This window comes from Sturnus vulgaris, chromosome 13, assembly GCF_052056855.1.
Source record: "Sturnus vulgaris isolate bStuVul1 chromosome 13, bStuVul1.hap1, whole genome shotgun sequence".
In the NCBI taxonomy this organism is placed as follows: Eukaryota; Metazoa; Chordata; class Aves; order Passeriformes; family Sturnidae; genus Sturnus; species Sturnus vulgaris.
Genome location: NC_142255.1, coordinates 20,630,697 through 20,646,104, shown reverse-complemented (window position 1 = coordinate 20,646,104; position 15,408 = coordinate 20,630,697). Strand labels below are relative to the sequence as shown.

The window sequence follows — 15,408 nt, the reverse complement described above, 5'->3', positions numbered from 1 at the left end:
ACCATCCCAGTGTCTTCATTCTACCACAAATCCCCTGAGACCTGAGAGCCAGGAGCTCTTCCCCAGTATGAGCAGTTCTGAACAGTGTGAGCAGGGCTCACTGTTCCAGGCAAGCTTTGGCACATACACACTGCTGCCAAGTCAGCATCAGAGACACAGACACACCGGAGCCACAGCATCGATTTACTGTGAACACACATTGTCACAACACAGCATAGAGATCTTTGGGCACAGCTTCACAGAAACACAGACCCTAGCTACAGACGGACACGCAGACTCGTCCATAAATACAGGAGTGGGAAGCACAGCCCTGGCCGGCACTCGGAGGCGGCAGGGACACCCGTATCAATCTTGCCCTCAGGCTTGTGCTCACAAGGCATTTACATAAATATCCATTAAATACTTTTCATTTTATATATAATAAAGATTTCTCCTTCTTGGTTTCTAATAGTCCTGAATTGTCAAAATAGCAGTTTCTTTTAATCCATCACCAAGACTTCAGAGCTGTACCCTGCCTGATCCTTGGGGACAAGAAAAAAAAACTGTGCACGTCCTCCCTGCACACCTCTCTCAGGCTGGATCCCCAGGCTCCAGCCTGCCCCAGCCCAGCAGGGAAACATCCAAGGCCACGCCAAGGGGACGTTTCCTTGCAAGTGGCAGTTGAACCTGATGCCCTCACTACCCTTCTTTTTTACACTCATTCAGAATGCTTTCTGCTGCTGCGAGTTTTCCTGCCATGGACTCTCTGGACTTGATTTTGGTGGCCAGCAGTGGGAATTGAGAGAGGAAGAAGGAAGGAGAGAGGAGGTTGGTGGTTGTGATGGATCTGATTAATTTGGGCCCAGAATGCCTTTCTCTGAAGGCTGTGGGCCAAAAAGTCACGAGGGAGGACCTGTCCCCTTTGGACTTACCACCCTAAAAGCCTTGGCTGTACCAGTCCTGTAATGCTGCTGCCCCAGTGAGCACAAAGCCCTTGGGACACCAGAGCAGCACCATGTCCCTGCTCCATGGAGGTGCCATGCCAGTAACAAGACTGCATTGATGTTCATTTAACGAGGCAAACATTCTTGCTGAGTGGCAAAGAGCTGACTTGTGGAGGAGCAAAGCAGTCTCTTCCACGCCACAGAGTCCTGTGGCCCTGGGACGTGGCTTCCTCTCTGCCGTGGACTGCCAGCTGTGTGAGGTGCCACGCACAAAGTTGGGCTGCTTTCAGCTAGAAGTGCTTGCAGTGTGCTGTCCAGTAAGCCACTAATTCTGCTGATCCTTCTGACACAGCAGATGCAGTTCCTCCACATTCTTCTCAGGAGGCAGTGGTTGTACCTGGCACAGGTGACCAGAGGGAAGTTGGTCTGACAGAGCACTGTCCCCCAGCAGCTCCTTGCCTGTATGCTCTGCATCCAACACCTCTCCCAGCAGCTCCTCTTCACAGGGCACCAGGATCTCCTTGGACAGCCCCGACTGATCCAGGCCAGCCATTCCCCTGATAGACCCCCCACCTGTCTTCGCTGTCTCCCCAACCAGCCTCAGGTCAAACCCTTCCCCACGCTTTGGGTTTCCTATGTTACTTGGCTCTAACATTTCCCCGGATGGTTTTTCTTCATCCAGCTCCCCCATGCTGTTCTCTTCTGGGTTAGTGTCCTCCCCTGCCAGCTCCTTCTTGCACAGCTCCAGGATCCTGCCTGGCTCTGAGCCCTTATTCCAGACCAGGGTCTCTGGGGCACTTGGCTCTGCTGCTGGCAGCCCAGACACACCCCCCTGCACATCGAGCCCTCTGCCTGGAGCTTGACTCTCCTCCTGCTCAGGCGACTGGCTAGTCAGCTGCTCCTCACTTTTTGGGGGGCTGATGGAAAGTTTCTCAGTGAAGCTGAAACGAGAACAGTTGTCCACAGAAGTTGGGGAGGACGGGCCTGCACTGGAGACGGTACTGGAGGGGCCACTGCTGTCTGCAAAGAGGAAGAAAAATCTTAACACATGTAGCTAGTATTTCCCCATCCGAACTGTCACAGTCCCACAGTTCCACAAGCAAGAGGTGAGGACTGTCTATCTGCTGTGTGACCTGCCAGGGGCTCACAGCTGGTCTTGAGCATTTCTGGCAGTTCAGCTGATGAAAACCCAAGCACACAGAGTGCAATTTCATCTTGTAATCCAGTGCTATGCTGGCATACAGCCAAGAGTGGATTCTGTTGTCACAGCACAAAATGTGAAGTGTGATGTTTGGCTTCAAAATGAAAACCAATTGATTTCATTCCCTTATTATTATGGAACAATCCCAGCTTCCGTTTTCTCTTCCCGGTTCCTGACACACACAGTCCCCGAGTGTTGAGTGAGAGTCAACACTAGAGAAAGGAATATTGATTCTCTACTAATGCTTATTCTTGTCTTCTATTGCCCAATAAGCAAAACTAGAGAAATACCTAGATTGTATCTAATCCAATAAAGGAGGAGAATTAAACAATTGTTTCCGGCCAGACTGGTTTCCTGACCTTGCTGACTTCATAAATCTCCCTCCCTCCCTCCCCATCCCATTTGGCCCTGACTGAGAAGGGAGCACACTCACACCACGGGGGCTTATCCGAACGCGGGCGCAATGGCAGGGATGATGACGACAGGATTCGCTGGGACATGAAGGGGTCTCCTGGTATCTGGCTGCCAATCATTGAATCAAACAAAGCTTCAAGAGAGAAAATACACAGATCAGTAATATTCCAGCGGACATCGAGGAATGCCTCGTAGCCCAGCAGTCATGAGCAGGTGTCCCGGGAAGAGCTAAAGATCAGTGCCAATGCAGGGCCGTGATTGCTCACCAGCTCCTGGGAATCTAAGATTTACAAAGCTGAAGTTTGTATCTTCATCACCGTACTCATCATCCACAGACCTAACTGATTATTTGTCAAGTAAGTGGACTAGGATGGCTTTGAGCAGGGTCCCATGGCTCATTCCTGGGCACTTATCTCCAGTCCTGTCAGCCTCATCTGTCCCAAGAATGTAAAAGACCAGGAGTGCTGCTTGCCTTGCCAGAGACAAGCCCACCTGAGCAGTACCTGCAGTGGACTGGACATGTGATTCGCTGCAGCTCCTGCACACGGCCGTCAGGAACTCGTTCACCTGCCGCAAAGAGAGGGAGTTGTGCAGGGTCTCCAGGGGATAAATGGTGGGAACCATGGAACAGCCTTCAAAACCTGGAAAGAGACCCAATCAGAAAATGAATAGAGGAAACAGCAGGGTAAATCCATGCAGGAGCACTCATGGCTGAAGGAGCTGGGCACGCTGGGAATCAAACAACAGGCACACAAAGGCCTCAGGTCATCTCTTCTAGGCCAAGAAAATCACCACGAAGCAATCCCATGCAGTAACAGATCTGAAAGCAAGCACCTGGGTACACATGGAGGGGAGAGGAGGAAAAGTATCTCACAGCTGCCATTTTTGCAGCTGAGCCTGGGACACTTAAAATACACAGCCATGACAGAGAACTTGGCACAGAGCTTGGCACAGTGCCCCCACTTATGGAAGCCAAACAGAATCGAAGTGGTGCCAACAGAATCTGCATTAAAGAGGTCCCACCACGGGGACCCCTGCCTGGCACAGCCCCCTCTCCCCACAGCAGGGAGCACACACTGCAGCAGCCACCAGGAGCCACAGAACCTCCCTGCCACAGCAGCCCCCCGTGCACCTCTGACAGGCTGTGTCCAAAGGAAAGGCTGTGTCAGGAGTTGATTTGTCCCCTTAACTGGATTTTACTGCCAGCAAACCCAGAATGAGCAGAAATAGGCATCTCAGCATGTAACAGACACTCGCTCAGGGCTAAGCTGCATCACGAGCATTCAGAATAAATCTGCTGCTGCTCACACCAGCAGAGTATCAGAGCAAAGTATCTTCCTCTTCATCCCAGCTTCCTGGAAATGCCTGGTGGAACCAAGCCAACCTGAACTGTCAGAGGAGCAAGAAGAAGCAGATGAGTCCCTGGGTATATGGAATGATGCTGCCTCCTGCTCTGCACCTCTTAATTTTAATAGCCTCTCAACTCCTCAGGGTTGGGGCTCCCATTCTGTGACCTCCCCAGGCTCCTCCAAAGACCTAAAAAATACCCTGGAAAGGAACTGCATTTATTTCTATAGAGAAGGAAAAATACTTTGAAATACAAAAAGTAAGAGAGTTCTTGATGCAGTCTCAGGCAGGATGTCTGCCCAGCACACTGACAGGATAAAACTGATCCCTGCAGCCTGGCAGCACACAGGAGAAGCCCTGGAGCACCTGTCTGTGTAGTGCAGACAGCTGTTCCAGTCACCTCCAGGATAGGCTCTGCTCCAATACCCTCACCTAACCCAGCTCTGCAAGAGGCAAGGAGCATGAGCCCTGAAGGTGTTCACTGCAGTAAATAACAGTTGGTGGAGATAAAGAATCCTCCAGAGTTCACAAGGTTACTATGCCACAAAGGGCCTACAAATATAATTCAAGACAGGAAGGATAACAAATCCTTGGCCAGGATAAAGAAACATAAGACACAGGAAAAAGACCATATTCTTCTGTCTGTTGCTGAGAAGTCCTGAGAATGGAAGTGTTGAGCAAGGAAGAATGTACATTCTTTATTTTCTCAGAGGCCTCCTGTGAGACAGAGCTAAAGGAAAAGGGTGAGGGCAAAACTTAAAACAGTCATGGGAGATAGCTGTGGAGCAGCCCAGTTTGAGGGTAATGTCATTTCACAACAGAATCTGGTCTGAGAGGGGCCAAAGTTGGCTCAGGTATTTGGGTCTCCAAAGAAAAAAGCAAGTTTAAATATAAGATAGGGCAAAGCAATGTTGTTACAAGATACATTAGGGACATCAATGGGGACCTGAGTGCTTGGGCTCCCCTCTAGTAAAATGAGGAAATCAAAGGTCCAGCATTAAAAGAAACATTAGACACTGACACACAGCTGATGTGAAATGATATAGCTGTATCCCCAAAGTGCCAGGTGTGCAGCTCTGCACAGCACTGTGGCACTGCACCACTCTCGAGCAAGCAGAGCAAACTGGCCAAAGCTTCCTCTTTCAAGGTGGAGGAGTACTGTGTTCAAGGAATCCCTCTCATTTGTGAATGGGACTCCACTTCCCTGCACACCTCCCTGGACCTGCTGAGCTGCTGGGGAGAGACCAGCAGTGGCTCCTGCCTCCACAGCACAGCAAAGGCAGCAGCTCCCACTACGGATCACAATCCCTACGTGTCTCCAGGGAAGGCTCCAACCACTGCTGCACCACACAGCATAGAACCAACACCTTTAGGAAGGGGTAAGAAAAATAAAATGTGAGAGCAACCCACACAACTGTCCCAGACTGACAGTTACCCTGTGCTGTCCGTGCAGGTACTGCTGATGCTTCCTCAAACTCTTTCCTGGGGCCTGAAGGTCAGGAGTCTGTGATGCAGCCAATGGCACTGGACAGAATTCCAGCCATTTTGTACCATCATCCAACAGCAGCCCACAGAGGAAGTTCTGTGTGCCAATGTTCTGTATGCCAGCCCTTCTGGAGTGAAGAAGCACTTGTACAGTCTCAGCACAAACAAAAGCACTCACCAGGCTCCTCTCTCGTATGCATGATCAGTCCACCCCTATTTTCTTGGACAAACTCCCAACATGCCACATGTCCCAAACATCAGTGATCCCACAGCTCAGAATTGCTCTGGACATTGTGTGTCTCTTCCATATTCTCATCTCCCCTTGAACTCAGTTAAGCTCCCAACATCCCCAGGTACTCCTCTCCAAAGTGTCTCAACTCACTCCATTAGAAACCTCCTTGCTCCTGGAGCTATACAGAACTGTGGATCCCCGCCCCTCCCTCAGGCCACTCGGACCACTATTACAAACATCCTTCCCAGATTTCTACCTGTTCCACATTGTCTCAAGTGATGATGGTCAGATCAGAGCCCACTATTTTATATATAAGAGTTTGGGGCTGCTTCCCTTTGTAATTTAAATTTATTTTCACTGGACATCACCACTACTTTCCTGCTCATCATCACGGGGCTGCTCTCCGTTTGTCCACAGCTGACCTTTGGCTCCACTACCAGTGTGATTCCTCACCAACATGAGCTTACTTCACACTATTCTTTTTCCCAGCTATGACCACACAGGTTCCCAGACATTCCCTCAAGGCTCCACTGTTGATCTTTCCAACTATTGATGCCAACTGCATACTTTTACTCACCGATTCTATCTTCTAATTCATGTTTCCTTTGTGAGGATAGAAGTACAGTAGAAAGCCAAGAGAGGACAGAAGAATGCAGTTTTCACAAGGGAGAAACCTGGGCTGTCAACTATGTCTGCTCTGAGAAGAGCCTCAGCAGGAATCCCAAACACATCAATGAACTGTGGGCTTGCTGACCGACTGGGAAAACAGCATGAACTCGATGGTGGAGATCTGATTTCCAGCTGGGAGGGCTGCTGTGCTGGTAAGGAGTTAGGTAAGGAGCACCTAATGCCTGTGTTTGGCTGTGTCAGGGCAGGATGCACCTCCCAGCAGCCTGCTGTGCCCAAAGCACTGAGCTCACTTCCTCTCCCCACCCGAGCTCACCAACATGGCCAAGACTTGCAGAGGGGAAAGCTCAGCCCTTGCTCTGGAGCAGTCTGCTGTGATCCAGCATCTCTCCCCTTGAAGCAATTCTGCTTCTCTTTAGCATTTGTTGCCAGTAGACCAAGGAATTGTCCTAATTACATGTGAAAAGTAACTAACTGTCTCCAAATTGCCTGCTTGACAGAAAGGGCCTTATCAAGGAAAAACAGATCGTGTAGGAAAAGTTCTCATCTTCCAGGCTCTGAAAATGCTTCACTACATGGAAGGCTGCACTGTCTGTGCCCCTTCCCCCTGTGGGTCTGAATGGAAAAGGGGGTCCATGCATCACAGCACACAGCTCAGCAAGCCACATGCCCCGAGCAGCTCAACCTCAGCAGCCAGCCCCAGCTCACTGCCTCGCTCAGGGAGCAGCAATCTCTGCCTGTGCACGAAGCACCAAGGCCTCCATGCACCAGACTTCCTGTCTGTAACAGAGGCTGAAAAACTCCAGAGAAACAGCAGCAAGCTTTGATTTGTAACATCTGGATTCAATGCTGAAGTCGCCTACCTCTTCCCATCAGAGACAGGACACACTGAGAGGCCCTATCAGACAAGAAAGATGCCATGCAGTGCAGCCACACAGAAGCTCAGCTCTACCCTGTCTTAACTCAGTCTCTCTAGATACAACACACCCACAAGCACTCACTTCCTCAAAATTTCCACAGCAAGTTCACTCAGCCTGTGACCAGCTGCAGCACCTCCTTAATCTCTTCCTACACTCTCACTACTCACTTTGGTTCCTCCATCACTACGGGGACACCAAGACCTGCACAGAGCATCCTGCCAGCAGGGCATCCCATGGATAGGAGCTCAGCACCGACCCTGAAGGGAGCTCAAGGGCTTACCCTGGATAAAGGAAGGAGGCAACAAACAATTGCCCAAGATGGAAAGAGCAGTTACAGCCACACGGGGAGCAGACGCTCCGTGTGGAAAGGCTCCTGCCTAAGGCTCCAAAACTGCTGGTACAACAGCCCACACAGCTTGCTGCTGCAGCAGCCCAGAGACCCTGGGGATTTGGTGAGGGAAACGCTTTCCTATTTTTAGAAGCAAAGCATACTTTGCACTCTCAAGCAGACAGTGGTCCCTGCTCAGCTACAAGAGCACGGGACAGAGGCAGCTGCAGCGTGCAGTACCGTAAAGACACTCCAAGTCATCCTGCCCTGAGATCAGCCAGCTCCTGAAGAGGCGCAGGTGGTAGGAGCAGTGCTGCAGGTGATGGGCTAGGGTGGCATCCAAGCAGATGGTCCGGCTCGTGGCACAGTCAGAGGAAAAACGGCGTAGCAACTGGGCAACGTGCTGGTGCTCCAACACATCTGGAGGAAAGGGGCCATAGAGAGTGAGAGGAGAGGGACAGAGAAATTGTGGAGATGTGGGGATGGAGCTGCCAGCACCAGGGCCGCTGGGTGAGAAGGACCCACAGCACACACTAAGCCCAATCCCTCCCACAGTGAACAGGTCAGGAATGCCCTTAAGAGTCATGTCCCCCCAGTGACACCAGGGCAGACCAGACTCCCACCCAGCCCAGGCTTAGCAGCGCACCCAGCTGCACCCAGCTGCACCCAGCTGCACCCTGCTGCATTGCACGGCAGTGCCTGAGCAGCACGGGCTCATCTTTGTAGGGGGAAGTCTGACAAGTGAATAAATTTTAAGACACATTCCAAGTCCAATGCAGTTCAGGTCTGGCTAGATAAAAAGATGAGGCTTAGGGCCAGACTCGCCCTCCCACAGCTGAGATGAGAAACCCAGACTGCCAACAGTGTTTGAGTCCTGCATCCAAGCGCAGCCAGGCACATCAGCACGGGGGAGAGCAAAAGGCCCAGCAGCAAATGAGCAGAGGCTGTGCAAGAGACTTGGGGGGGACAGCAGGGTCTGACTGAGAGCCGAGTGCTCAGAGTGCAGAAGAACAGACGGAGCACAGAAGCACTGACTTTCCCTGTCTTTGAGAACAGCCCTGTGCAATCTTCTGTCATGTCCTGGCATGGCAGACAAGACACCAGCACGCAGGCATGTCTTCTCCCTACACACAGCCTCAGGACTCACGTCACCTGCCCAAGACTTGTGTGACCAGGGCATAAACCATCTGGCCTCATGCTGTGCTTGACCACTACCCTGATTCACCCACTCCATTTCACCACACAGAGGCAGCTCTCCAGAAACAAAATCCAGACTCAGAGCTGGGAATACTTTTTGCATTCAGTTTTTTAAGTGGTTCATGGGGTAAACATCCCTCCTGCTCAAAGCAGTGCCAATCCTAGACGAAATATCCCTGACTTTGAGCTCTCACCTGCTGGACCTTGTCTTTGTTTTCTTGATTGAGAAGCATTTTGCCATCAGAAATATTAATTGGGTATTTGGCAGAAACATGATGCCCGGTTTCATCCTATCATATTTAGAGCAGGGGCAACTGCTCTATAGCGTGTTTTAGGAAAGGCTGGGACTTGGTACAACCTTTGCAGGCAAGAGAGAACAACACACCCTGCTGACATCCACCATGTGAGCTCCGATGGTGTCCAGACATACAGACAAGCCAAGCAGCTGGCCACCCTGGGAAAACCAAAACCAAGCAAACACAGAGAACAGGCTCCCTCTAGTTATTCGAAACTCGTAAAGCCACAGTGAGCCGCCCTTTCCCACTTCATCCTTCCCAAAACTTTGATTTCCAGAACAATCTTCTGAATTTCATTCATCTTCCAGATTACACCAAGCAGGATGTCTTCATATTCACAAGCTGCCTTGATCACATCAGGCAGAAATACTTGGTAGCGTTCAGTGATCTCCTTTGGTTCCAACTTGTCTCAGCAGCAGGAGCCATGCAAGAGGAGGGGTGCTGTGAAACCTTTTTAAATGTATCTGTGCAAGAGTTGGAGAGTAAACAAGTTCAAGGCACCTGCTACAACAGAGCTAGTGACCTATAACCTCACAGACTCACACTTTGGTTGTCAGGTAAGTAGCAACATGGAGAAGAGACAGTGAATTAGCAGAAGCTCTTTCAGACATCTGTCACCAAGTCTTTCCAGAGATACAGGGGCTGGGATGAAGCAGGTGATGCCACCCCAGGCAGCACGATGCCCATCTCCTCCCGCCAAGCCAGCACCATCCACCAACAGCAGACGAGTAAGAGCTCTGGAGAGACACAATTCACAGGGTAATGTCTGCAGAAAAGATGAGCCTACCTGTGCCAACATCACCACGCTTGGAGAAACCACAGGATCAGCCTAACAGAGAGATGTGACAGCAGGAGGCCATAAGGCTACCAGTACTCCTGACACTTCCTACTTTCCCACTATACACTAGGCCCTTCCAGGTGACACACAGCTGTCCTGGTGTTATTCTTGTTTGCATTCTACAAATCTGCAGTGTAGAAACTGAGGACCTAAGATGCTGATGCTTCACGATATGGAGTGGGCATCAGCCCCCAGTCCAGTGGTATTCTCCCCCTGATCCCCACCCTCCCAAAAGGGAGCATGACAAAAGGCCTTAATGTCACCACGGAGTTGAAGGCTGCTTTAGCAGCCCACTCACAGAGCCATGGCTTTTGCCTTTTCACCTGGAACAAAAACACCTCAGGGGAGAGCAGAGGCACTACTGAGCAGTAACAGGGTATGAGTGAGCACATCAGTCACAAGGACGCAATGGAGGAAGGTGAGGCATGTTTGAACATCAGATACACAAACACAAAGAAACCACAAGAAGGCTGAGAGGAGAACATGTGCAGAGAAAACTGAACGTGAGCATGGGGTTAGAAGTGTGAGGGAACATCAAATCCAGAAAGCAAACATACCATTAGTCGGATGCTTTGCAAACGACACAGAAAATCGTTTTACGGCTGGCATAGACAAGAGCTCTGAGGAAATAAAAACAGATCATCTCAGTTAACAGCCTGCTTCAAAGGATGCCCGACCTTCACACACCTGATTACACTGTCAGGTTCACCTTGCTGACCCCCACAACAGCTGCTCCCTCTGGCACTGCTGTGGGCTGGCACTCAGCCCGTGGGTCTGACTGACCCATTCTGCATCTCCCCAGCCTTTGCACCGCCCTGCCAGGGTCTCCCTGACACTACACACTCAGCCACACTCAGTCCCTCAGCCAGCAACTCGCACCTTCCCACCACAGCAGGCTCAGTGTGAACGCAGCCAGGCCATGCTCACAGCACCAGGGCACACGGCCCAGCAAGCAGCAGCAGCACAGGAGGACTGTTCTCAGGATTCACCTGTGCCCAAGGGAAAATACACTGCTCTGCAGAGGAACTGAGGAGTTCCAGCACAGGTACAGCTCAAAACAACCTCTTAATGCAAGCTATACAGAGCTATTCATGAATTTAAAGGTAAATCACCTGAGTAGGGAGGAAGCAAAAGACCCATGAAGACATGCCTCTACAGTTCTCTACTCCAACATTTCAGTACAGGGGAAGCTTTGGGATACACCTGTCAGAGTGGTCCTCAGGCTTCTCCTGGCCACGCCCCAGGCCAGGCCAAGCTCTCCCATACAAATCACATATCAGAAAGACCGTGCAAGGACAGACACTGTGCATCTAATGGGATGCAAACAGATAAGCTTTAAAGGACATGGATTAGGCTCTGTATGCACACACACACACAAAAAAAAAAAAAAAAAAAGGCTGGAAGCTTTATTTTTTTCCCACACTGGAAATTCCTCAGCTACCATGAAAAAGAATGGCCTGGATCAGATCATCTATATGTGGGATTTCATGTGAGATCCCAGCCATCATACCTTTTGCTGCTATTGAGGATCTTTCAGAAAATAGTAGAAAGCCCTTATATTTCTCTTTCATGTTTCATGCATCCATTCTCCCTAGCTCACAGGGTGTGTATGTCTATCCCCCATCAGTGCACCAATGCATGCTCCACACTCCCAACGGGCTCCTACAGCTACATGCAGTGGCTTGGCCAAATCATGTATCTAAACCAACCCTTACTGAAATCTCCTCCTCTAGTGTACCAGCCCTGAAAATTGTTTTTCTTTTTTTAAACTCAACAGCATGACAATCTTCCCTACACGGGCAAGCCCTTGGAAGTGTCTAAGCCCTGGAGCTGCAGTCAGCTGGTGACCACCTCCATCCCACCCACACCTCCCCTTGCCCTGAGGGCACATCAACTGAAATGGCACTGACCCAGTTTACTGGATCCCTGGCTTCAGGCAAGCCAACTTGAAATCACAACCATCCATGGACCTTCCCTCAGCTTGAGGTTGAGAAAACTTTCTGCTGAAGTGATCCTTAGCCCTCCTCCAGCTCCAAGCAAAAAAGACTTCAGAAATAGGGGCCCTTGAAACTTCCCTGGAACACGGCAAGTTAACATTGGTGAAGTGCTATATGCCACACACTGCACCTTGGAGCATCACAGCCATGAACAACTATCAGAATTCATGCAAAAATGTGTTGCTTTTCAATGTTATTAGTCTAGAGAGTGTGGTAAAGGTCTTGAAACAAATGTTCTCCAAGAGTCTGCTGTAGCTGCCGTGCCACTGACTGCAACCAGCGTGGTTTGGATTCAATTCCATAGCTCAATATTTCAATAGTGCTAATTTAAGCAGAAACATGCAGATCAAGGGCTCATTTCACGTTCCAAACTACCTTCCCCAGAAGCTAAATGCCCTGCTTCCTCCTTGTTTTCCCATGCCCCCTACACCTCCTCTCCAAATGCCCTCATTGCAGCAAGGCACAGGGTCCCAGGGCACGCCAAGGAACATGGAAACAGAGGTATGACATCAAGATTTATAATTCTGAGCTCTGTTAGACACATACTAGTCAACTAGCATGTGCATTTTAGGTACCTGAGGGTACAAGTGCATCTTACATCACAAGTGCATCACAGAGAGCTTGTCAGTGAATCTTGGCTTAAGCAGCAGGAGTCCATGGCCTTGAATGCCAGTAGTCTGCTGCAGGCACATCACAGCCCCCAGAGCCAGGCAGCCAGCACCAGGACTGAGCAGGTCTGTTGCATGCCCAGCTGGGCACAGAGCAGCCTCTGATGCTTTTCCCTGAGAATCAGTGCTGCCTTGGGCTCCCATTCCTTGCAGTCAGGAAAGAACAGCAGACAGGGCCTTTGCTGGCCTTTTCAGAGGTTCCACCGTGACTCACACCCTGGTCTTGTGCCAAACACCATCAGCTTATTCTGCAACCTGTGAGTAGCCAGTACTTGCTGCCTGGGGCAGCTCAGACTGGTACAGTGGGGTTGAGAACACTCCCACCTCACCGTCCCTGCCACTGTCATTCACAGCTCACTGTGTGCCAGGGAGTGCCCTGAGGGGGTGAGAACCAGCTCGGTTTTCTCTTACACAAGAAAAGCAGCACAGGCAGATAGTGTACATCAGGGCACCTACAGAGTTCCAACAGGGCTGAGAATTGGACAACATCTTTCCATTCTGATTTGCAAGGCCATTTCCCTGCCTCAAAACTGGACAAAAATCCAGATGAATCAACCTCCTGTCTTCCCCAAACTACTACCTTAATCCTCTTCCCACCTTGAAATCCAGCAATGTTAATGTTCCTTATGATCCCAATAAAAAGGCACTCAGATTCTGTACTGATTAAAAAGATAAGATATCCAAGTCAGACAAGCTTAAATCCATGCATTCAACTGCTGGGAAACCTCAGCTGGATTTCCAACCTTGTCAGAGTATGCTGTGCAGACCCTGCCCATGGAGCCCCTCAAATCAGTGTCCCAACAAACAGGATGTGATGCAGTACTGAAGAGTCTGAGTGAGTGTCTTTCCCATTGGGACCACAGTGGACACTTGCACTTGTGCATTACACCCTCCAGCTGTTTCAGGACAGCTCAATCTGCCCTTGTGCCCCAACTTCCTTGCAAGAAACAACCCTCTGCTGCTCCCTGCACATGGCACCAAGCGCTGCTGGCAGGTCAGGGTACAGCTGCAGCACCTGCACGCATGGGCATAGGGAAACTTTTGTTACCTTGGCCCCAGTGCCTTCACCAGACTTTCCTGCTGACCTTCCTGGCAGTTTTTGCACAGCTACACAGAAGCCAGACTTTCCCTACCAGGACAAACCTATTTAATACCTGGACCAATAAATCCTCCTTCACAACAGCAAATACTATTAAAACATCACACCAAAATCAGACCACAGCAATACCACACATCACCCTGAAACTCCTCTCACAATGCCAAGCCCATCTGTCCTAGCAAGTATCATGATTTCGTGGGATATGGTAATATTTATCCCTGTAGATGTGGTGAATACACACATTCAACTGTCACCATTTTCAGCAGTCCAAGCCTGTGCCACAAGCACATCTTGGAGACACCAATGGCCACAAAGTACCACGCTGCTGCCAGGGAACACACATACCGTCTTTGTATGTCAGGCTGCTGGCAAACTTTTTGCCATGGCTGCGGGCGTAGTCCTGGAGGTTGGGGGCACTGGAGGAGCCTCCCAGCACAGTGGTGCTAAACAGCCCGGTGCACTGTGACCCTGGAAAGGCAGGGAAGGTGTTAGTAACACATATCCACTGCATGCAACCACAGAAAAGCAGGGTTAGTCAAAGGATGAAGAATGAACTGGCCACTTCACAAGCAATTTCAGGAAAAACCGTGATGCCTGGAAGCACAGGGAGGCTGTGCTCGCCATTCTAAATTCCACAGTGCCAAATGTAGAGCAGGTAGCACAAACCTCAGCACCAGGAAAGTTCCTAACTCCATCCAGAGGTTTACTTCCATTTGGCTTTCTTGCCCTGACCTAGGAGAAACACCTCCACCCCTTTCAGTCAGCAAAGCCACATACTGATGTCAGAACAGTGAGGATGCCAAACCACTGATGTTCATGTCATGGACATTCATTGCTCTGCTCTTCTACCCTTTCTCTTCGGAAAGCTCCTTTTTATGTAGGACATTGAAGAGAGGAAAGAACTGTCTGACCTGTGCATCAGCCAGTGTGGATTTCTCTCCAGTCAAACAGGCAGAGAAAGTGCTGTGACCAGAGGGCTTGTGCTCACAAGTTTGTACTTCACAGACAGACATTACTGGGCCGTGTCTCACTGCTCCAGCACAGGAGCAATTGGTCCCTGAACAAGCCTTGCAAAGCACCAGGTGTGCACACAGCATGGAACGTGGCATGCAAGGTGGAGGGCAACCTCATTCCTGGGGCTTTGGCTTTGCTTCTCCAAGGCACAGTGCTCTGAAGACTGACTTGACAATGTGTGATATTTAGAAAACACCAAGCACTTGAGAGAGGACTCTTTCAACTGAGGAAAAGCAATTGTGAGTCGAGATAAAACCTTATTATGCGCCAGACACAGCCACTGATTGGCTGTAAATTCTCTGCTAAACCGTCTTGCTGCTGCATTCTGTACTGAGAATATGGACTGCTCAAACCAACATCACACCTACATACAAAAGGCTTCCAGAAACACGCAGATGGGTCTGGTTCCACCTTGTCTGCCAAGGCAAAAAATCTGCAACATTGTCTAATAGTATTTATCTGGAACAGTACAACTGTTACTGCTGTGAAAGAAATCCTGCCTACATTGGAAGCAGCTCTTGATTCTAAAATACTGCACCATAGCATGATTTAAGTTGGAAGAAGCCTGAAGCTTCTTTCTCAACACCCCAGCAGGACCAACTCAGATCAGTTTGCTAGGGTTTGTCCAATCAAGTGGTCAATACCTCCAAGAAAGGAAATTTCACAACCTCTCTGGGCCCCTGCTCTAACATCTGGCACATTCACTGTGGGTGAAAAAATCTTTTCCTCCTAGCTAATTGGATTTTCTTGTGCTGCAACTTGTGTTCGTTGGTTCTCCACCAGCCAGCGTGAGGCTTTGGGGATAGTTTGTCCTCTCTGCAA

At 50.0% G+C, this 15,408-nt stretch overlaps 1 protein-coding gene across 9 annotated transcripts in view; it reads right to left on the bottom strand.

Moving 5' to 3' along the window:
• Positions 1–164: 164 nt before the first annotated feature.
• Positions 165–15,408, bottom strand: part of PPIP5K1 (diphosphoinositol pentakisphosphate kinase 1) — a 44,147-nt gene continuing 28,903 nt past the window's right edge. For 4 of the 9 annotated variants that reach the window (XM_088172794.1, XM_088172793.1, XM_088172797.1 and 1 more), the window contains 6 exons: positions 13,918–14,040; positions 10,366–10,428; positions 7,718–7,897; positions 3,042–3,179; positions 2,558–2,671; positions 165–1,943 (listed from right to left, as the gene is read on the bottom strand). In XM_088172794.1, coding sequence (XP_088028920.1) covers positions 1,249–1,943; positions 2,558–2,671; positions 3,042–3,179; positions 7,718–7,897; positions 10,366–10,428; positions 13,918–14,040 — 1,313 coding nt within the window. In that variant the 3' untranslated portion in view covers positions 165–1,248. The remainder of the gene's footprint in view (positions 1,944–2,557; positions 2,672–3,041; positions 3,180–7,717; positions 7,898–10,365; positions 10,429–13,917; positions 14,041–15,408) is intronic. The other 5 variants (XM_014887817.2, XM_014887821.2, XM_088172796.1 and 2 more) reach the window with 4 other exon arrangements.